Source organism: Dendrobates tinctorius, unplaced genomic scaffold (assembly GCF_039654945.1).
Source record: "Dendrobates tinctorius isolate UK_male_01 unplaced genomic scaffold, ASM3965494v1 ptg000008l, whole genome shotgun sequence".
Classification (NCBI taxonomy): domain Eukaryota; kingdom Metazoa; phylum Chordata; class Amphibia; order Anura; family Dendrobatidae; genus Dendrobates; species Dendrobates tinctorius.
This window is the reverse complement of record NW_027361676.1, coordinates 72,464,320-72,488,090: the sequence shown is the minus strand read 5'-3', so window position 1 is coordinate 72,488,090 and position 23,771 is coordinate 72,464,320. Positions and strand designations below refer to the sequence as shown.

General features: G+C 44.8%; 1 protein-coding gene across 2 annotated transcripts in view; it reads right to left on the bottom strand.

Moving 5' to 3' along the window:
• Positions 1-23,771, bottom strand: part of SNX25 (sorting nexin 25) — a 385,706-nt gene that overhangs the window by 156,511 nt on the left and 205,424 nt on the right. For both annotated transcript variants that reach the window (XM_073578576.1, XM_073578585.1), the window contains exons 3-5: positions 23,504-23,720; positions 18,957-19,129; positions 10,594-10,780 (exon numbers count right to left, since the gene is read on the bottom strand). In XM_073578576.1, the coding sequence (XP_073434677.1) occupies positions 10,594-10,780; positions 18,957-19,129; positions 23,504-23,720 (577 nt within the window). The remainder of the gene's footprint in view (positions 1-10,593; positions 10,781-18,956; positions 19,130-23,503; positions 23,721-23,771) is intronic.

The following is a 23,771-nucleotide window of genomic DNA, read 5'->3' as shown; positions in this document are numbered from 1 at the left end:
AAAAAAGAGAAACAGAAAGAAATAAAGATAAAATGACAAAAAAATTTTTTAAAAATGGAGAGTGTTTATAGAAACGTCACTGACCTCCAGAGAAATTCAAGACTTAATGAGCACCTTTGTGGATTCGGAGTGGTATCTATTAGAGGATTTGAGTGGTAATTTGGGTAAACTGAAATGTGTTATATGAGCTATATGGAGGATAAGGTGGAGCTGGAGATAAGGTGTCTGATTTCAGTCAATGTGATCTATGAAAATGTGGACGTAAGGGGGTTCGATAATTTATGTTTGTTAAGTTTACTTTTGCTTCTATTCAGGCCTAGGTGATAAGCATGTTTAAATATGTTCTTTGTAACAATTCAATGCAACGTTTATAACTTGTAATATGCAACTTCATTACAAAATCAATGAAAATGATCTTTCAAGAAAAAAAAATAGCTTAGTTACTCACCGATGACGGTGTTTCTCGGAACCCATGACAGCACCACGGAGAGAGGGGATGCGCCCTTCAGGGACAGAAACCTACAGATAAAAAGGGCGGTACCTCTCCTCCGCCTTCAGTTGGTTACAGATAGAGTTGAGCGATACCGTCCGATACTTCAAAGTATCGGATCGGAATGGATCGGCCGATCTTAAAAAAAAAAGTATCGGTATCGCCGATTCCGATACCGGAAGTCCCATTCAAGTCTATGGGACTTCCGGTATCGGAATAAGAAAAATCCTGTTTTTCCCTTGTACAGCCTCTCTGGGGTCTGTACGGGCCTTTCGGGGGGCTGTGCCGGCCTGCCAGGGGGGCTGTGCAGGCTCCGGTGGGCTGTGCCGGCCTGCCGGGGGGCTGTGCCGGCCTGCCGGGGGGCTGTGCAGGCTTCGGGGGTCTGTGCAGGCATCGTCCGATGGGACTACAAGTCCCATCGGGCGATGCCTGCTACCATGACAGTGATTGACACATTAGCCAATGATGGGACAGTAGTAGTCCCATCATCCGGCTAATGTGTTGAATGTAAAAAAAAAAAAAAAATTACATGCTACATACATACAACATGCATACTACATACATGCTACATTCATACTACATACTACATACATGCTACATTCATACTACATAAATACTACATGCAACATACATACTACATACATACTACATGCTACATACATACTACATGCTACATACATACTACATACATACTACATGCTACATGCTACATACATACTACATATATGCTACATACATGCTACATACATACTACATGCTACATACATACTACATGCTACATACATACTACATGCTACATACATACTACATGCTACATACATACTACATGCTACATACATACTACATGCTACATACATACTACATGCTACATACATACTACATGCTACATACATACTACATGCTACATACATACATACTACATGCTACATACATACTACATATATACTACATGCATGCTACATACATACTACATGCTACATACATACCACATATATACTACATACATACTACATACAATACATTCATACAATACATACATAGACATACAGTACATATAACATAGAGTAACATACTTACCAATACTTGTCACATTGTTCCCCGAAGCCATTGTCTTTTACGGAATAAATATTAACATAACAAACCACAAAAATACTCACCCACGATCCGAAGCAGTCCACGAGTGTGTCCCACGACGATCTTGGGTAGAGAACTGCAGCATCAGCTGTTGCTGCCGTTCTCTACGGGCTGCAGGAATCCAATGACGGAAGGTAGGTATCCTTCCGCACTGTATTCCTCCGCCACTTAAAAAAAAAAAGTCCCTAGTCTCACTTTATGCCATTGCTGCATGGGAATTTCCCACACAGCAATGGCATAAAGTGAGACTAGGGACTTTATTTTTTAAGTGGCGGAGGAATACAGTGCGGAAGGATACCTACCTTCCGTCATTGGATTCCTGCAGCCCCTAGAGAACGGCAGCAACAGCTGATGCTGCCGTTCTCTACCCAAGATCGTCGTGGGACACACTCGTGGACTGCTTCGGATCGTGGGTGAGTATTTTTGTGGTTTGTTATGTTAATATTTATTCCGTAAAAGACAATGGCTTCGGGGAACAATGTGACAAGTATTGGTAAGTATGTTACTCTGTTATATGTACTGTATGTCTATGTATGTATTGTATGAATGTATTGTATGTAGTATGTATGTAGTATATATGTGGTATGTATGTAGCATGTAGTATGTATGTAGCATGTAGTATGTATGTAGTATGTATGTAGCATGCATGTAGCATGCAGTATGTATGTAGCATATATGTAGTATGTATGTAGCATGTAGTATGTATGTAGCATGCATGTAGTATATATGTAGTATGTATGTAGCATGTAGTATGTATGTAGCATGCATGTAGTATATATGTAGTATGTATGTAGTATGTATGTAGTATGTATGTGTTATGTATGTAGTATATATGTGGCATGTATGTAGTATGTATGTAGTATGTATGTAGCATGTAGTATGTTTTTTTTTGTTTTTTTTTTTTAACATTTAACACATTAGCCGGATGATGGGACTACTACTGTCCCATCATTGGCTAATGTGTCAATCACTGTCATGGTAGCAGGCATCGCCAGATGGGACTTGTAGTCCCATCGGACGATGCTTGCACAGACCCCCGGACATCAGCACAGCCCCCCGGCAGGCCGGCACAGCCCCCCGGCAGGCCGGTACAGACCCCCACAGGGTGCACAGACCACCGGCAGGCCGGCACAGCCCCCCGGCAGGCCGGTACAGACCCCCACAGGGTGCACAGACCACCGGCAGGCCGGCACAGCCCCCGGCAGGCCGGTACAGACCCCGGGCAGTCCACACAGCCCCCCGGCAGGACGGCAGAGACCCCCGGAAGGCCCGAAATGACGGCGCATCATGATGCGCACACACCGCGCATCATGATGACGTCAGGCTGTCAATCAACTTTGAACTTCCGATTCCGACTTCCGATATTGAAAAAATATCGGAAGTCGGTATCGGAATTCCGATACAGCAAGTATCGGCCGATACCCGATACTTGCGGTATCGGAATGCTCAACACTAGTTACAGAGCATCAGAGGGTCTCCAGGTTAGTTAGACAACAGAAATATATGCACAACATTATAATATTGCTTACTATCAGAAGCACCGTGCCTAAACGGAAACACTCTACTAACAGTAAAACGTGCCCACCACACTCGTGAAGGGGAGGGGAATAAGCGGGTGCTGTCATGGGTTCCGAGAAACACCGTTATCGGTGAGTAACTAAGCTATTCTCTCTCACCCATGACAGCACCACGGAGAGAATTACAGAGATTGGTAGCTTAGGGAGGGACCACCGCCTGAAAGACCCTACTCCCGAAGGTCAGGTCAGACATAGAGGATAGATCTAATCTATAGTGCCCGAAAAAAGGTTGAAGGTGATGACCAGGTGGCCGCCTTACAGATTTGTTCTATTGATACCTCAGATCTTTCAGCCCATGAGGTCACCATCACTCCTGTGGAATGGGCTCTCAACCCTTCCGGGATGGTATTTTCACTGGATGAATATGCCAGGGCAATTGCATCCCTTATGCACCTTGCCAGGGTACTCTTAGATGCTTTGAGTCCCTTCCGAGGTCCCTGAAAACACACAAAGAGAGCCTTCCTTCCTATATTTCTTGGTGGCCTCTAGATACTGCACTAGGCACCTCATCACGTCTAAGGTGTGGAATTTGTCTTCTCCCTTCTTTTTAGGATTTGGGCAGAATGAAGGAAGGACTACCTCTTGGGACTTATGGAAGTGTGATGACACTTTCGGTAGATATGCCAGGTCAGGCTTTAAAATGACCCTATCATCTAGAATCTTTGTGAAAGGTGGCCCTACTGATAAAGCTTGCATATCGCTCACTCTGCGAGCTGATGTTAGCGCCAAAAGAAGCACTGTTTTTAACGACAGGATTCTTAGGGATGCTGAGTGAATAGGTTCGAATGGAGGGCCTGTTAGCGTGGATAGTACAAGATTTAGATCCCATGATGGTAATCTTTGATTAGCTATCGGCCTGGATCTGGATACGGCCTTAATAATCTGTCACCCAAGGATTACCTACCACATTATGGTTATAAAGGCGCCCAAGGCCGCTACTTGTACCTTTAATGTGTTGACCGCTAGACCCTGTTCTAGGCCCTTTTGTAGAAATTCTAGGATTTTGTCAATGTGAACCTCATCCTGAACCTTTACCCCCGAAGTGGATAAGAATTTTTTCTTTTTTTTTCCACGTTCTCCTGTAGGCTCTCATCGTAACCAGTTCCCTACTTTTTTTTTTTTTTGTAATGTGGTTATCAGGTTCTCTGAAAACACTCTGTCTCTCATCAGTGCCCTCTCAAATTCCATGCTGTTAAATGGAATCTCCCTGCCTGAGGGTGTAACACTGGCCCCTGCGATAACAGGTCCAGGAGATCCGGGAGGATCCATGGGTTGGTTAGAGAGAATATTCTTTGCCAGGAGAACCGGTTCTTTTGGGCCAGAAGGGGGCTATTAAAATCATTCTTGCCCCATCCTCCCTGACTTTTCTTAGCACTGCTGGGATCAGCATGATCGGGGGAAAGGCATATGTTAGGCCCCATGTCCATGGGAGTATGAAGGCGTCCAGAGCTAGAGGATTCCCCCTGGGGTCTATGGAGCAGAAAGTTTCCACTTTTTGTTTCTGAAGTCGACGAACAGATCTATGTCCGCGTCCCCCCACATTTTTACAATCTGCCGAAAAACGGACCGCTTTAGAACCCATTCCCCTTGTCGTAATTGGGTGCGACTCAGAAAGTCTGCCCTTTGATTCTCCGTGCCCCGGATGTGTAGTGGTGACAGAGATAGCAGGTTTGCCTCTGCTAATTTGAGGACTCTGGAGAATGTGTCCATTAGGGCTCGGGACCTGGTTCCCCCCTGATGATTTATATATGCTAATGTGACTCGATTGTCCGAAAATATGCGGACATGATGACCCCGGAGCAGGGGTAAGAAGTGTGTTAATGCGTAGCCCACTGCTAAGAGCTCTTACTGGTTCGAGGAGGCTTCTAATTCCTGAACTCCCCACGTACCCTGGGCCACTTCGTTGTTCATGTGTGCTCCCCACCCCGTGGGACTGGCATCTGTGGCTTTTTTTTTTTTTTTTTTTTTCTCCTTTAAATGCATGACCCTGGACCTGCTAGAGCGGGCTGGTCTCCCATTCAGGTTCCAGCCAAGGCTCAAGCTGCTTAGCAGCCACCACCTGACGAATGCAGTCACGCTCGGCCTAGAATGGCCGGTGGCACCCCAGGGGATCCCTTTGGAAAGGTTGTCTTGGCTTTTCCACCAGGTTAGGGAATGAGTAGTTTTTGAATTTAGGGTAATACGACCCTCTAGGTGTCCCCCTACTGCAGACTAGTTGGCTAGTACATCCCACTGTAGATCTCTCGTGTGTAACGGAGCCCATTGGACTGCTGGCAGGCAGGCGGAGAGAGAACCTAGTCGTGACATCGCTTTTCTTAATGTCATGGAGGGATTTTGGATGGCTCGTTACAATTTGAGCGATTTTCTCCTTCTTGCGGTCTGGGAGGCGGCACTCTTGAATGTTTGAGTCCAATGTTAGACCCAAGAATTCCTGTACTCTGCTGGGCTCCGATCTTGATTTTTTTAGATTCAGGAGCCAGCCCAGGCCTTGCAGAGTGTCCATCACTCTGTCCCTCTGTTCCCAGCGTTTTTGAGCCGAGCTGGTTGCTATTAAAAAATAGTCCAGATACGGGATTATTATTATGTCTTGCTCCCTTATATGGGCCATCATCTCTGACACTATTTTGGTAAATACCCGTGGAGCTACGGATGTTCCGAATGGCAAGGCTCTATACTGGAGTTCTCTTATCTCGCCCTTTATCGAGATGGCTAACCTGAGATATTGCCTGGAGTTTTTGTGAATGGCGACGTGATAATAGGCGTCGCTGAGATCTAACACAGAGATGAAGCAGTTCGGGAACAGGATTTTGGTGGTGGACCTGAGACACCATTTTGAAGTTTTAAATTTTTTTTTTTTTTTTAATTTATAATTGTCTGAAACCTGCCGCCTGGCTTGGTCACCAGGAAAAAGAGGGGAGCAAAACCCCTTGCCCCTTCCCTGCAGGGGGAACCTCCTGGAGGGCTCCTTTTTCTACCAGGCTTAGAACTTCGTTTCCTAGGGCTTCCTGCTCTTGCATACTGGATCTTAGCGGAGTCATTACATACTTTTGAGGCGGGAGGGAGAGAAAGTCTATCCTTAAACCCCTAATCCAGGAGGGCCTACTATCCATGGGTTGTTTGAGATTCTTTTCCAGGCTGGGAGAAAAAGGGGTTAACCTTCCCCCCACCCTGAGCAAACTGTCACCTAGAGGGCTTTTTGTCTCAGGACAAGTTGCAGAGGAGGAACCCTCTCTCTTTTCTCATCCCACTTTTGCTCTCTCGGTGGTCTCCGCTGAAAAAACTTTCCATTCCGAAAGGGCCTCTTAGCTGCATTTGAGAGTGCTGCTGCTTTGGACGATAACCGGACTGAGTCTGCCGATGAGTCCGCTAGGAAGGCAGCCGCTCCCCTTATTACTGGGATAGAGTCTAGGATTTTATCCCTTGGCGTCCCTTCTCTTAGTTGCTTTCCTAGTTGGTCCACTCAAATCATTAGGGCTCTCGAAGTACATGTTGCCGCTATGGCTGGCCTGAGGTTACCTCCAGCTGACTCCCATGCACCTTTAAGAAAGGTATCTGCCTTTTTATCTAGGGGACCCCTGAGGGTGCCTATGTCCTCAAAGGGGAGGGCGAAATTTTTTTTTTTTTTGAGGCCTTTGCGACAGCTACATCGAGCTTCGGGCCCTCTTCCTCACAGGGATATTTCCTTTTAAGGGAAGGGACCGTGGTGTTTTTCCTGTCCGGTTTATCCCATTCTTTTTGATTAGACCCCGCACATTTTCATTTAGCGGGAACACTCTCCGCGCCTTTTCTGGCCCAGTCCCCCGAACATTATGTCCTGGACTGTTTTATCAGGCCTAGGGTCCAGCACCCCCATGGTAGACGTTACCGCTTTCACTAGTTTGTCTACCTCGTCTAGGGGGAAGCAGTGACGCCCCTCTGTTTCCTCGTCTGAGGATGAGGAACTGGAATCTGAGGGTTTTGACGTGATTTCTCCCGATGTCGAGGAATCCGACTGGGAAATCACTATTGTGTCTTTCTTTTTTGATTTGTCCCTATGCTTAAGGGATGTAAGGGCACTCTGACCTCCAATTTAATTGCAACTTTTAGGTCAGAGGCCAAATCCGGAGTTTCCTAACAGAGGATTTCTTTTGTACATGGCTCTGTTTTTTTTTTTTTTTTCTCTCAAGAAATAGGTAGGGGACTAGCACAAGTGGGGCACTCCCTGTTCTTTTCCCCTTCTTTCCCTAGTAAGGGAAATGGAACTTTTAATACAATGGTGAACATTCACGAAGATCACTCACCCAAAGGTATGCGGCTGCAGGTATCGATTCGGGAGATGGAGTCAGGTCCTGAATAGGCTTGCTCTCCTGGTGGCGATTTGCTCCTTGCAGCTGACGTGCTATGCTGCGTGGAGTGACTACTGGAATGACCATCCGTACTGCGTTCCTTTTGATGATGATTGTGGTGCTGCTGCCTGGCTTGCTGCTCCTGTTGCTGGTCACTATCCCCTTCAGGATCGCCTCCAGCCCGGAGCGCTTGTGCAGCCACCATTTTAAAATTTCCCGGCTGGCGTCACCGCTCCCATCCTGCACCGCGGTCCCCGGGAGAGCACTATTGCGCATGCGCCGGTTCTGGAGACCCGGAAGCCAGCTTCTACTTCCGGGGCGGCCGCCATCTTGGTACACCTCTGTACCCCGGCGGCGCCCGCATGTTTACCGGGTCCCCGCGAGCCCCGACTTCCTCTCCGGAGCGGCGGCTCCGGCGTCACTCCCGCCCGCTCACCCGGCAGCCCGCATCGGCCCCAGCAGTGGCGGCTTCGGGCACCGCACCCTCCCGAGGCAGGGGCCTCCCCGCTGCCATCACCGGTCAGGCCGGCCCCGGATTCTGGACACACGAAAGGTACCGTCCTGTGGGTCGCTCCGTCAGGGACAGGAACCCAACTGAAGGCGGAGGAGAGGTACCGCCCTTTTTATCTGTAGGTTCCTGTCCCTGAAGGGTGGATCCTCTCTCTCCGTGGTGCTGTCATGGGTGAGAGAGAAAAAAAATATTTAGAATATATAGTACCGGTTGCGTTGGAGCGGGGTCCAAGGGTCACTGCTGGTGAAGGCAAGAGTGAGGCGATGCTGCGGGCTGCAAGCTAGGAGAAGGAGGTGCGACACTACAGGTGTTCAGTGATGAGGGGCTCCATCGACATTTTGTAAAAGCCTGGAGCCCCCGATTTTTCATGGTTTACATTGCGGTGGACTCGTCACCAAGATCGCCATCTTTGCATGCGCCGCCCCCAGCGCATTTTCCCCAGAGTCTACCACAATGTAAACCATGAAAGACCGGGGACTCCGGCTTTTCACAAATTGCTGGACATTTTGTGAAAGCCTGGAGCCCCTGCACCACCAAACACCCACAGCATCGCACCTCTTCCTTTGAGCCTTGGGTCCTCAGTATCGATAAACACTTGCCTCCGAAAGCAGCGACCCTGGGACCCCGCTTTACAGCAGCTGCCATCCCCGCTAAGTAATAAGACACACAGATTATAAGAAGTGCCACCATTTTACTTAAAAAGAAAAAAAGTGTTTTTTTTTCCTATTTTTCACACCAAAATTTGGGGTGCGTCATAATCCGATGAGTCCTATACAGTGCAAACTGTGGTATACAAGTTTTCACAGTCAGGTCACTACAACCATTATAACGGCTGCTGTCTTGTTACACTGACAGAAACCTGTACCAAACTGGGATAAGGCTGGTGCCTGTGAGAATGTGAAGTAGGAAGTCACTCTACTGTGACCTGGACATACCTATGCCGCTATTATCGCCAATATCAGGTAAGATAGACAGGAGGACATCGGTGTGAGTAGTCTCTTCTCATCTCAGCACCCTAGTATCTCCAGTATTAGATCAGATAGACAGGAGAACGGCAGCGTGAGCAGCTTCTTCTTACCTCAGCACCCTGGTATCTCCAGTATTAGATCAGATAGACATGGTGAATGGTGAACATGGTGAGCAGTCTCATCTTAACTCAGCACTCCTGATATCTCCAGTATTAGATGAGATAGACAGGAGGACAGCAGTGTGAGCAGCCTCTTACCTCAGCACTCCTAGTATCTCCAGTATTAGATTACATAGACAGGAGGACAGCAGTGCGAACAGCCTTTTCTTAACTAGGCGGCCCTGGTAGCTCCAGTATTAGATCACATAGTCAGGAGGACAGCAGTGTGGGCAGGTTCTTCTTACTTCAGCACCCCTGATACCTCCAGTATGAGATCAGATAGACAGGAACACAGCAATGTGAACACCTATTCTTAACTCAGCATCCCTGGTATCTCCAGTATGAGATCAGATAGACAGGACGACAGCAGTGTGAACAGACTTTTCCCATCTCAGCAGTACTGGTATTTCCAGTATGAGATCAGATAGACAGGAGGACAGCAGTGTAAGCAGTCTCTTCTTACTTCAGCACCCCTGGTATCTCCAGCATGAGATCAGACAGACAGGGTGGAGAGCAGTGTGAGCAGCCTCTCCTTACCTCAGCAATTCTGCTATCTCAAGTATTAGATCAAACTATCCACTTGGAGCTCATCTTCCTCCATGTGAAGGGAGTGGGGTGGAGCTTCCTACTGCACATGCTCACATGCTTCTGTCCTATTAACACTTTAGGATAGGTTTCTTTCAGTGTATCAAAACTGACAAATGTTAATGTACTTTAAAGATTCTCTCTAAACGAGAAAAAGAAAGCCACAGAAAGTATGATTTTTAAATTAAATGCATCAAGAAATTTATTTATACTGCCTTTAATTCCTTTTTTTTATATTCCCGGAAAATGCCTTGAAGATTAATGCTCAAGGCATTTACAAGTTTTGGTTAAATGTGCTTCTACAGCATTAGAAAATCCTGGCCTCGAACTTTCAAACACTCGTGGCATGGCAACTAAGCACCAATCACTTCAATGGAGCTGACCTGCAAAGTCAGACACTACCCAAAAAATAGTGCCACTGCTGGAAGAAAGCAGCCATGTATTTCTAAGGGTCTTGTAATGTTGTGCCTTTAGGTCATGTTAGAATTATGATGCAAAAAAGCCCAGGCTGCACAGGCACACACAAAATAAAAAGAGTATATTTATGTTTCATTAGAGTAAATGGCTTATGTATAAAACTGGCACATGTCAAAGATTTCTTTCAGTAGTATTTGTTGTGGAATATTCCTGACAAATACTCAGGCAAAAATGAAAATTTATCAGGGCCTTATCATGGAGAGTCCCTTTGAGAGCTTGGCTCCACAGAGATACTCCAATATTATTGCACGGCATGATTGTGGTGCACCACACTTCATTATCAATCATCTCCTCTACGATTATGGAATGCAAAAATTCAACATACATAGTATATACATAGATATATTTTTTTAGGACGGGTAATGTACCTTAGCTGCTTAAGGAATTCAATGTCGGAGCTGCTTGTGATCAGCTTGATGAACTCCTCATAAGATGGGGCGTATGTATAGGCCTTCTTGTGACGCTCGTTCACCTGCTCCCTGTACTCCAGCTGGCTGAGCAGCGTCTGATTAATGTAATCCGGATCACTCAGCAGCTCCACCAAAGGCTTCAGCACTGAAGAAACAGAATCAGGACATGCAAAGATGAAGGATATCAAAGCTGTCAACTTGGAGGAGTCAGTGTGCTGCAGTGCTACCAGAGTGGCACTCCACCACAGCAACATAGCAATTCAAAATACATGTATTAAACTTTTTGTAGAACAGTGTAACGGAGACATGATTAAGTGATTTTACATCATTTTTTTGGTGCTGTACAAGAAAATAGAATTGAAAATGCAAGAATGGTTCTTAAAAGATACAGAGGGAATATAAAAAAGAAAAGTTGAAAAAAAACTAAAACTTGGAAAATTCCTCTCTGACATACAAACATCGGACTTGCGTACAACACGTAGAAACAAATGTCTGATGTTAAAAAATAAAACTACCTCATCTCTCACCTCTCTGGACCTCTGCTTTCCACTGATGTGTGCGCAAACTTCACTATAGGCCATGTTCCGGTCACGTTCAGTCTTCAGAAGTCAGTGTGGGCTGTTAGGTTGCGATGTTGTGACATTAAGACGACCACCAATCTTTTGACGCCCAGTGATCTCTGAAGTCTGGACATGGCCGTAGGTCCTGGCCTGTAGTGAAGATGCAGAAGATGAGGCACTTGACGGATCATGAACCCAGACGGAACCAGGCCTATAGTGAACAGGTTAGAGATGCAGCGAAGAACAGAAAGAAAAGGACTAGACAGCAAGCATCCTGAGAGGTCCCAGCTTGGATGAGATGAGCATTAGTTTTTTTCCTGGCCATGTCCCAACTTACATATTCAAGTTACTTATAAACCACAGTCCACAAACAGTTTGCAACCTAGGGACTGCCTGCATTTATTTCACATCTGCATATACTATTGCAGATGGATATATATCCAGAACTCTTATGCTGGGATTCAACAAGGAGTGATTGACACTGATCGTTTTGATTTTTGTTGATATTCTGTCTGACACAAGTTTTAAAATAAAGACTGATTCCACCATTGGCATTTTTTTTTTTTTAAAGTCACTTTTCTTTTTTGTTTTGTGGTATTTGTTGCTGTTTTCTGTGCCAAAGTTTTCAAAACGACACACGTGGTTCATAAATTTTGTGCAAAGTCAAAAAGGGTCTATTTTTGTCTTAAACGTTTTTTTGCAACTCAGAGCAAAAATTAGTATGCTTTGCAGAATAGAGCAAAAACAGCACCAAATCTTTTGGAGTACATAACAAAATCACTCGAGAGAAAGGAGACTGGAGTAGAATTGAGAGTCTGCGTCTTGGTTGAACATGGAGGCAGTTGCTGACCTTCGGGGGGGGGGGGGTTGTCAGAGAATGAGATAAAGTGGTGTCCCCTGATATAATTCAAATTGCAACCTGTCCTAGTCATGTATCAATACCTGCTGCAGACTGAAGATAAACAGGTCCCAAGACCTATTTCTCAACTGATAAGGGCTGTATCACACACCTCTGTCATAAATGAAGAAATTAATAAATCTCTTCCTCATTGAGCACAAAGGGTGTTATTCCAGCTTCATCCTCAAAGTTTATTTGTTTTTTCAGTCAACTTGCAATGCTATAACCACCGCAATACTTCGGAAAGAGGACGAGGGAGATGGGGACAGGTGCAGAGATCCTCACTGCGCAGGCACCAGATTCTCAACCCCGCAGTGTGAATACATCATAACACGGCGGGGCGGTATCTGTGACCTCCACTCCACACAGGCGCCATATCATTACATCATGTAAGTTCCAGGGCAGCACGCACGGCGCATGCCCGAGAAATGTTTGCAGAGCATGCAACGAGGAGCAGAGGAGGCAATGCACAGAGGCAAGAGGGAGATGGACGGCTGCGAGACGGTTGACACAGGGGGGAGAAAACATACCTCCCTGGCACAATAGAGGTATGGCAGGGAATTTATAAAACTCTTTATTTCAGCGTTCCTATGCATAAGAGCCACCTTCACAGAATGAACCCTTAGTGCTGCTGAAGGTGGCTCTTTTACTTAAAAACGCCCTGGGGAGGCGACAGGTTCCCTTTACCCATTCCTCACAGGACAAAAATTTGTAGAACTTCTCTAAACTTGTTCCAGTTTTTCTTTTCCTTTCAATGATTAATCAAGAGATAACACCACATAGAAATAACCAAGAAAATGGGGGAAAGAGAAGGAAAGAAAGAGGCGGGGGGGGGGGGGGGGAATGTAGAGGAGAGATAGAGAGAGGGGATAAGTTTTCTGAAACATCACAGACCAAGTTTCGAGTTGATCAAATATTCATACTTGTAGAGGCTTGAGGGTAGATCTATATTTAATCCAGGAGCGCCAATTCTCTTCAAAAGATAACTGTGAATGGTTCACTGAGGCAACAATCTCATAGTTGGTCAATTTTTGTCAGCAGTGCTCCAGTTTTTCAATGTCTTTTCTAAATATGGTGCCCAGAACTAGACAGTATTCCAGATGAGGTCTGACCAAGCAGGAGTATAGGGAGATAATTACATCACGTGATCTAGACTCTATGCTTCTCTTACTACATACTAGAACTGTTAGCCTTTTTTGCTGCTGCATCACACTGTTGACTCATGTGCAGTCTGTGATCTGTTAATATATCCAAGTCTTTCTCACTTGTGATGTTGCTTAGTACTATTCCTTGCAGTCTGTAGTTGTGATTTTCTTTCCTGCTATAGAAGTAAGGTTCACTGGCATGTAATTTCCTGGCTCCATCTTCTTTTATTTTTGGAAGATAAGGACATTTTCCCTTCTTCAATCTTCTGGGACTTCTTGAACATTTCTGTACTTTAGAACATCCATCCATCCATCAGACCTTTCATACCCTCTATAAAGTCTGAGTTGTCACTGGTCTTCCTCCTCTTGGAATGCAAAATTTGGGGATAGCATGATCGCTGCCTCCTAAACTCCCAGTCATCATTACTTCAACCATTTCATGGTTGTTGAGAATTAGGTCCAAGATGGCCAATCCTCTTGTTTGCTCTGCTACCTTTTGAAAGATAAAGTTGTCAGCAGGAATTTTCTGAGTCCATTACTTATGCCTGAGAGAGATTCCCAACAAATATCTGGATAGCTAAAATCTCCCATGATCACCATGTACTTTTTTGAGAACAGACATCTGATGTAAAAAGAGTTTATCCATATTTTCTGTCTGTCCAAGGTGGCCTTTAGTAAACACCTTCAATAGTTTTGTTTCTGTTCTTCTCTCCTTTTATTCTTACCCAAAACAGTTTCCGCAGAGTTACCATTCTCTGAAGCTTGGATCTCTGTGGAGATATAGGGTTTCCTAACATACAATGCAAAACCTCCTCCCCTCTTGTTAATCCTGTTTCTAATAAATAAGTCCTAGCCTTCAAGGTTTGTATTCCAATCATGTGTGTCATCCCACCAAGTTTCAATGATGCCTATGATATCATATGTCTCTCCCTCTTCCTACAATGCACATTATCTCCCTTGATTGAACCACATCATACTGTAGGTTAAAACATATTTCTTCACATATCACAAGCGTGCCACCAGTTGACTTAAGTATGTGTGATACAGCTCGTCAGTTGACATGCAAGTCATGTGACCACTGAATATTCAGTTTGCAGCCCATATGGACACATGACTAGGACACGCTCAGCCCAGTAGAACAGCAAATCTGTGTACACTGTATATTGACAAAACCTGCTAACCAGTGGGGGGAGTGGGGTTAAGGTACTGTCACACTTAGCGATGTACCAGCGATCCCGACCAGCGATATGACGCGGTCAGGATCGCTGGTACATCGCTAAGTGGTCGCTAGTGAGCTGCCACACAGGCAGATCTCACCAGCGACATCACTGGTGACGGGGGTCGCTACTTACCTGTCACACTAGGCGATCCTGCGTCCTCCCGCCCGGCTCCACGCTAGTCTCTCCACAGGAAGCGCCGCAGGAAGCTGACGACGAGAAGCGGTCCTGAACGTTCTCGCGCGATCAGCGATAACCAGCGGGGGAGCGTGTCGTAGGTAAGTATCAGACACAGCGATGTCGCTAGCAATATCGCTAGAACGTCACAAGTCAGGAGGAGGTTTGTCCTGCTGGCAAAACACTAAATTTTATTGGATAAGAAAAAAAACAGCACAGCCCACTAAGAGACTTCTCTGGAACCAGGCTCTCAGCTCCAACATCGTGCTGTTACCAGATTAAATTTAAAGAAGCCCTCCTATGAACTTGGCGTTCATTATAGAGAGTCTTCAAAAGTTCAGATGAAGGAAGTGCTTTTTGACAACCGCAATATGTGGCCTTCAGTTCCACTGGCATATGTAACACAAACTAAAGGAATCTATACAGTCATTGAAAACCTGCACAGACTTGTATGTATGTGTTGTGATTTTAAAGTTATCACTATTTTAGTGAACTACATAAAATTCTGTTATTTCTGTGAATGGGACAATCTTAACGGATTAAATAATCACAAGAAGGACTGACCTCATTGATCATCATTTACACTAGGGCAGAAGGATGCAGTGTATGAGCCGATGAGTGTTACTCTGGGTTAAGTCATCCTTCCATCCCTATTCAACGCAAACTCACAAAACTGGCCGCAAAGGTACTCGATACCAACTCTGATACGTTTACCCATTTGTGTCACCATTTCCAAGGATCTCCACAGACAAAAGCAAGGAGTAAATATTGGATCCCAGATCAGGCAACTTCAAAAAGGACGAAAAAGGTGAGAGTCGTGTGAAAGACAGCAAAATGGAAAGATGGAAGGATTCAGAATCGTGTCAAATAGTTTGTTAGGAAACGTCAGAGATTAAAGCTTCCGTCAGCGTATGGATTAATTTTTAAAGGCATATGAGAAAATGGCTGCAGAATGTCCCTGACTCCGCATATCCTCTACTCACATTTAGACATAGAGATGTCTAGCCCATTAATTGTGGTGCACTTAGCAACGAACATGGGGAGCGGTTTCAGTTTTATAGTGATATCACAAATGTAAAAAGTGCCCTGCAATGTATACAGATAGATGACCAGAAGAAATGCTCCAGACGTGGAATATAACAGTCGAATTTCTAATAAAAGTAATTCATTAAACTGAGCATTCTTTCCTTTTTTCATTCTATAACTTCCAAACAAGAATGAACATCACATTTTCAATATGATTTTCATGTTCAGCATTTAAAAAGGACATAAGATTAGTTAATCATGTCGTCTCCGCTACACAACCTGACTTGGACAGTGTTATTAAACATATTATAATAAATAATAATAATAATAATAATAATAAATATTGTTAATGTGTCCCTAAAAACAATGCAATTTCCAATTAAAAGGGAGTTGGTTAGCACCAAAAACTGATCAAACCAAGCAAAAGTGCTGGAGCGCACCCTTTGCGCCTGTGTTTAGTTTGAACAGTCATTTTGTGCTGACAGACTCCCTTAAAGGTCTTAAGGGGGCTTTACACATAGCGATATCACTAGCAATACCGCTAAAGCGTCACCGATTTTGTGACGCAGCAGCAATATTGCTAGCGATATCTCTACATGTGACACTTACCTCCGACCGGCTCCCCCGCTGGTTATCGTTGATCGCGCAAGATCGGCCTGGTCCATTTCTCGTCGGCGGCTTCCTGCTGGCGCCGACAAGCGACATGTGGACGCGGGCGGAGGACGTCATCATCGCCGCGTCTGACAGGTAAGTAACGACCGCTGCTGCGTCGCTGGTGAGATCTGCCTGTGTGGCAGCTCACTAGCGACCATTTAGCGATGCACCAGCGATCCTGACCAGGTCTAATCGTGGTCGGGATCACTGGTGCATCGCTAAATGTAACGGGGCCCTTAATCACACCTCCACATTTAACACGTCTGTGTTTAATGAGTGTTTTGTATCAGTGTGTCATCTGTGTGTCCATTTTTACCATCAGTGTGTCAGCAGTGTTTTTCACACATGGATTAATTACTTTGCAATGTTAATCCCTTTGCGACATGCGCCGTACTAGTACAGCACACGTCGTGTCTCCCCCTTTAATGTGGATTCTGGCGATGAGCCCACATCTTTCCCAGGACATGTAAGTTGTTTTGTACAGCTAACATGTGCCCGGCACAGCCGCAGATGGAACCGTGATCCACCCGCCGCTATTAACACATTAAATGCTGCTGTCAAACTGACAGGGGCATTTAACATGCGCTTCCAGCCATCGGGCCAGAAATCTGTCCATTGGTGACCCCCGTCACGTGTTCGCAGGTCACCGATGGGTTGGCATGACAAACAGAGGTCTCCTGCAGACTTCTATGGTTGTCAATGCCGGATTGCTATAAGCGCCGCCCGGTGGTCGGCACTCATAGCAAGTGAGGTATTCTGCTACATGGAGGCGTTCTGTTCATCGCCTCTATGTAGCAGAGCCGATCGGGTTATATGGCAGCTTCTAGTCTCCCATGGAGACTATTGAAGCATGCCAAAAGTAAAAAAAAAAAAAAAGTTTTTAAAAATAAAGTTTAAATCACCCCGTTTCAAAATAACACAATTAAAAAAAAAAAAAAAAAAAATCTAATTTTTTTTGGAATTTTTTTTTTACCACTTAAATAAAAAAAGAACCTAGACATATTTGGTGTCTATAAACTCAATGACCTGGAGAATCATAAAGGCTGGTCAGTTTCAGCCTTTAGTGAACACGCTAAAAAAAAAAAAAAAAAATCCAAGAAACTGTTGTGGGATTGCACTTTTTTTGCAATTTTACCGCACTTGGAATTTTTTCCCCCCATTTTTGAGTACATGACATAGTAAAACCAATGGTGTCGTTCAAAAGTACAACTTGTTCTACAAAATGCAAGCCATCACACGGGCATATTGACCAAAAAAGAAAAACGTTATGGCTCTGGGAAGAAGGGCAGTGAAAAACAGAAAAGCAAAAACGAAAATGGGCTGCGGCTTGAAGGGGTTAAACTGTGACAGCACACGGATGTATGTGTTTTTCACAGACTTGTATTAGTCCTTTTCATCTTTGCTGCCGGGAAAAAAAAATATGACATGTCTGTGTGTGTCTTGCACAGACACACGGTCCTTGGAAAAAAAACCAGACATGTGAATAGCACTACAGATTATGATGGGTAGGTGTCAAATCCTTGACTGAAAAACGGATAAAATACGTTTGTGCTAAACGAACGTGTGAATGAGGCATAACCACAATTTTATTGTCATGATGCCTGCAAATTGTAAAGCAACTTTTAAATTAAAATATAAAGATGACATTTTGTGTCTGCAGCGCCTGTGTAAACCCAAAGGGAATTTGTCAGCAGGTTTTTGGTATATAATCTGAGGACAGCATGAAGTAGGGGTTAAAACCCTGAATTCAATGATGTGTCACTTTTCAGCCTGGGTGCTGCTGTTTACTTACAATGAAGATTTTATCACCAGGATGTTATTTCTGTGCCCAGCTGGTACGCAAGTAATAGTGCGCCTCCACCGGTGATAAGTTGCTCACTGTCAATAGACTATATACATACAGAGATAGTGGGCAGGCTTAGCTTGCTTAGCTCTGCTGCATTCTATATCCAAGCACTCCGATTGTGTCACAACTGCTACACCCAGTAATCTAACTGATACATCGTTAGATTCAGGGTCTCGGTCTCTACATCATGCTGCTCTCAGCGGAGGTAGCAAAAACTTGGGGACAGATTCCCTTTAAGAAAATGTAAGTGCACATTATTAGATGCCATTTCTTTCTAACTTACATTTGGTTTCGTAAGCAAGAAAGTGAAAGAAAAAGGAAAACAAAACTGCAGCATCAGACTACAAAGAGCTTGTTGTGGTCTGAAAAGAAGCCGTTCTGACAAAACCATGATATTTAATTAGATGCACTTGCTATTTTCATGGTAAAATAAAGCAAGAGTGGCCGAGAAGCAGAAACGTTCCTTCCTATATTGCTAACAATATAGAAAATGCATGCGTTCACTGTAATGAACTACACATCACAAATAATTAAGAAAAAAAATATTAAAACAAATTCTCTGTCAACAGACTGGCTTACTTTGTATGTGAAGGCATAAAATCAAGAAACCATATTTAATAAAGTAATCATAAAAAAACAAAACAAGAGAATATCAAGCTGTGACATCTCATTTCAACGTACCGTAACTAATAGAAATGTCATTTTAGGCAATCTAGCAAATAGAAATGTGCTATTATGGTAGTTACACAAGGTGTGAGACTGATCAAACAATGGCAGGGATCTGATCCTTGTACGCACCTTTGGTGGCAAGTATCTCAGAAAGAACAATGCGCAAACTGCGAGACTGGGCATCCCGGGTGGGCATCAGACACAGAACCAGCACCTGGGCACACGTCTGCAGGAACTGGAGCTCCTCCTCGCTGGTTTTTAAGCAGGGATGAAGAGCAAAAGGTCTTGGCTGCTCATCCTGTCTGGAAGAAAAAGGAACAAAACAAAAAGGAAAGCAAAGAAACTGAAGTTAAATGAAACAGACACATTACCAAGTTACTACAAACCACTGAACGCTCATTTTATGTGCGAATGTCCCAAAAAGACATCAGAACTTGTGCAAACATTCACTAAAAGAAAGATGAACAGTTCTGAAGATGAAATGGGGACGAAGCTTCAAATGTCCCAGAAAATGTCAATTAATGCGTGAAGGTACGATAACACGCTTCGATAATTAAAGTGCCGGCGGTCTTTAATCTTTTATTCCATGTGATTCTAGTATGTATTAATTGCAAAATCGGCTGTACTTACCCCCTGCCGCTCATCAGCTGGCTCTCTGCTAGTCCCCAATCTGTGCTGATATTTCTGTAGCGGTGACATCTATATGACATCTCGTGAGCAAAGCAGCCAATCACTGGGAGCAGCGGTCTTGAGCAGTGTTCGATCACATCACTGTTGAGCCCAGTGATTGGCTGCAGCGGTCACATGAAGTAGTTCCGACATCACGACTGCAGTCATATCAATAAAGGATGAGGGAAGCACTGGAACGTCGGCGCTGGAGAGGCAGGGAGCAAGTAAAGATGACTTTATATTTTTATACACAGTAAGCCTATGGAATAAAATAACGCTTAGGTCTATAATGCAAGTTACAAAAGAGGCCACTATCGACATGAACATGGATGCCAGATCATAACAGACACCAGATCAAGTGGGATGAATATAATAAAAATACACATTTAGAAGTAAAATTTACTTTAAAAAAATAAATTAAAAAAAGACACCTTACTGGAAAACCAGCCTTTATTGTACAATGTAATGTCTTGCCATTGCATTATGCTAGCATGTCAGTATGACAAAAATCAGACTTTAAATTTTTATTATTTTTGTATTATTCTATTTCTTGTACATGACAACGGGGACAGCCATCATGTCTGAGTTTCTGTTAAAAAGTATTGGGATTTGTACTTTACAGCAGCCAGGTGCAATAGACAGGAACAGACTCATTAAGTTCTTTTCTAGAAATGCTCCATGATCTATACATCACTGTACAGGGAGGGGGGAGCTGTGACATCAGCAGCCGTGAACTGTCTGGTGTTAGACCTTATCTGTCATTGTTATCCTGATTGTGATAATAATGAGATGACTACTGAAAAGTGATCTCTCCATAACAGGGTGTGTGGGGCTAATATATAAGGCTTAGTGCCCTGTGTGAACACGGCAGGATTTAAAAAAAAAAAATATTTATATAGAAAGAAAACAATACATTATAAACAGACATTTAATATAAAACTTGAGTTTAAGGGGTTGTCCAGTACTGTTATATATTATAGAATCTACCCGGCACCGGCTCAGAATGGTCACAGACCGCGCTCTGCTGATGATCCAGCAGCTCCGTGTAAACAGAGCAGAGCAGCTCTTCTTCCAGGCTGCTCTGACGATGAGGTGTGAAAGCCAATATCATGCTGATTAGACAGTTGTCTCCCCGCAGTTAAGGTCCCGTTACATTTAGTGATGCACCAGAGATCCCAACCACAATATGACCCGGTCAGGATCGCTGGTGCATCGCTAAATGGTCGCTAGTGAGCTGCCAAACAGGCAGATCTCCCCAGCGACATAGCAGCGGTCGGCGGTCGATACTTACCTGTCAGACGCAGCGATGATGACAGTCTTCCTCCCGCGTCCATGGAGTCGCTCGTCGGCGCCAGCAGGAAGCCGACGACGAGAAATGGACCAGACCGATCTCGCGAGAGCAGCGAAATCCAGCGGGGGAGCCGGGTCGGAGGTAAGTGTCACATATAGACGCTTTAGCGATATTGCTATGTTTAACAGGCCCTTTAGGTTGCAGGGAGCCGGCGGCTCTCAGTCAGCAGTCATGTCTCAGTTAACAGAGCAGAGCGGAGGACAGGTCGCTGCTCTGCCGATGTGACGACAACACAAGCTGCCGCATTGCTGCCCAAATCGGTCTCTAACTGCTCTGCAGGGATCGGTGCCAGGAATAACAGACAGTTCGTTAGCAACTACCTGCCTGTTAGTTCTTAGGCCCATAGTAAGAGAAAAATAATATAATCCTGGACTATGCCTTTAAATAAGTCATTTTCTCTGATGACACGTACCCTTTAACTAAAGAAAAATTCCTATATTAGAGATAAGACGATCACACTGGCCCCATAAGCGCCAGCATTTCACAGCACACTTTTCCTGCAGAGTTTTCCCTTTTGTGTGTTGGTTTTGGGTCATAAGATTCTGTTTACTAAAAAGTTGGACAAAGTTTGTCTTTTTTAGCAGCCGATCAGAGTAAATTGTTGTAATATTCTTAACTGTTACACAAAGATACTTAAGAAATACTCTAGCCTCGAGCCGTAACGTCATAAATAACAGCTCCAGTTAACGAGAAACTCGAATCAATAACCAAGTGAAAGCAGCCATCTGTCCAGTCTAAAAGAGTTTGTGAGAAACACAATCAATAATGACCTTCACAATGGAAGGAAGAAGCGAATGACGACTTGGCTGTAGACCAAGTAATGGACCAGGATGTTGTATAGAGCGGGATATGAGACGCACACTATACCTGCATTTATTTGGTGGCAATAAATAATTAAATAGCACTAATTAGTATTCACGTCGTTGGCACTAATGAGACTAAACACATCAGAGACCCCAAACAGTAGGTGAAAGTAAGATACCAGCCCATGGTCTGCTCAGCTGTCCGAGGAGAACACCGGCTGTATGACTGCAAAGGTCAGGGAAGCACATCTACTAAGCAAAGGGACACCAAGAAAGCAGCACTTCGCCAGTAATGCAGAGAAGGGGGCCACAATCGGCAGACCGAGAAGGGGGCCACAATCGGCAGACCGAGAAGGGGGCCACAATCGGCAGACCGAGAAGGGGGCCACAATCGGCAGACCGAGAAGGGGGCCACAATCGGCAGACCGAGAAGGGGGCCACAATCGGCAGACAGAGAAGGGGGCCACAATCGGCAGACAGAGAAGGGGGCCACAATCGGCAGACAGAGAAGGGGGCCACAATCGGCAGACAGAGAAAGGGGCCACAATCGGCAGACAGAGAAAGGGGCCACAATCGGCAGACAGAGAAGGGGGCCACAATCGGCAGACAGAGAAGGGGGCCACAATCGGCAGACAGAGAAGGGGGCCACAATCGGCAGACAGAGAAGGGGGCCACAATCCGCAGACAGAGAAGGGGGCCACAATCCGCAGACAGAGAAGGGGGCCACAATCCACAGACAGAGAAGGGGGCCACAATCCGCAGACAGAGAAAGGGCCACAATCCGCAGACAGAGAAGGGGGCCACAATCCACGGACAGAGAAGGGGCCACAATCGCATCATTCTTTAAAGCCAATCAGAACTACATGATCATTCCTGCACTTGCAAGAAGATAGAAATACATAAAACGGACTGTAGGATAGGTCATCAATGTCTTGGCAACACACTGTTCCCATTGCTGGCAGCAGCTGGATGTGCCGAATTGCGTAGCTGCACAGCTAAGTAAGCGGTATAGTGGCAGCGGTCAGGTACTCCACATCCACCATTTATTCACAACTCAGCACCTCCGGCCACAGCTGATCATCGTTGTTGCCTGATGTAGCACCCCCACGATCATATATTGATATCCTATAAGCCTTCAATATAAAACTCCAAGACAACCTCTAACTCTACAGAATGTCATTAAAGAATTGCAAACTAAGGCTGGTTTCACATTAGCGTTTTTTAGCGCAGCGCATCGTGCGCCCTTATGTTTAACATGGCGGACGCATGGTATAACGTTTGCACACGTTCGTATGCGTTTTCGTGGGCATGCGTTTTTGTAGTGTGCGCCTAGGTGAGCCGGATGCAACCCGTTTCATTTTTGGTCTGTCCAACCTGTGTAAAAAAAACACATGTGCACGGGTGCACACAGAATGCGACAAAATAACACATTACAGTCTATGGGAACACAGGCGTGCGCATGTTTGTTTGAAATCGCATGCGTTTTAAGAGTTAACATGGCTAGAAACTGGTTAAAATGCATGTGCCAAAAAAAGCAAACGCATGCAAAACGCATGATGCGTTTTTTGCATACGTTTCTATTGCGCACGAAGCGCAGCGCTAAAAAACGCTAATGTGAAAGTCGCCTAAGCTGTACACATTACAGCACACAGATTCGCCCAAGTTAATGTACTGATGACCTTCATCAAACACAACGTTGACAAGACCCAGCTATAGTTTCCATTCCTAATGTCATTATCCAGACTTGGAAGAGTTAAACCAGAGCGAGCGTCTCCTCACTCTCATTATTTTGTGCAGGGGCCGATAATCACTTTACACAGAATACATTACAGATGCTTACTCCAGCTTGTTACCTGGTGTTTGCAGCCTTGAGGTCACAGAAGTGAGTGAGTAGATTCTTCACCACGTCATTGCAGACCACCTTCACAATATCAATATGGGCGAGCCGACAGCGCAGTTGTCTGGACAGCTCCCAGAAGTCTTCGGAGAGCAGGTGGTAGAGCTGACCATCGTCTTTGCTGAGATCTCCATACCATGACAAAATGTAGTCTCTGTAGCTGTAGTCAAACACTGAAAACGATGGAGACAAATAGTGAAGGGCACACAATCGAATTATATATA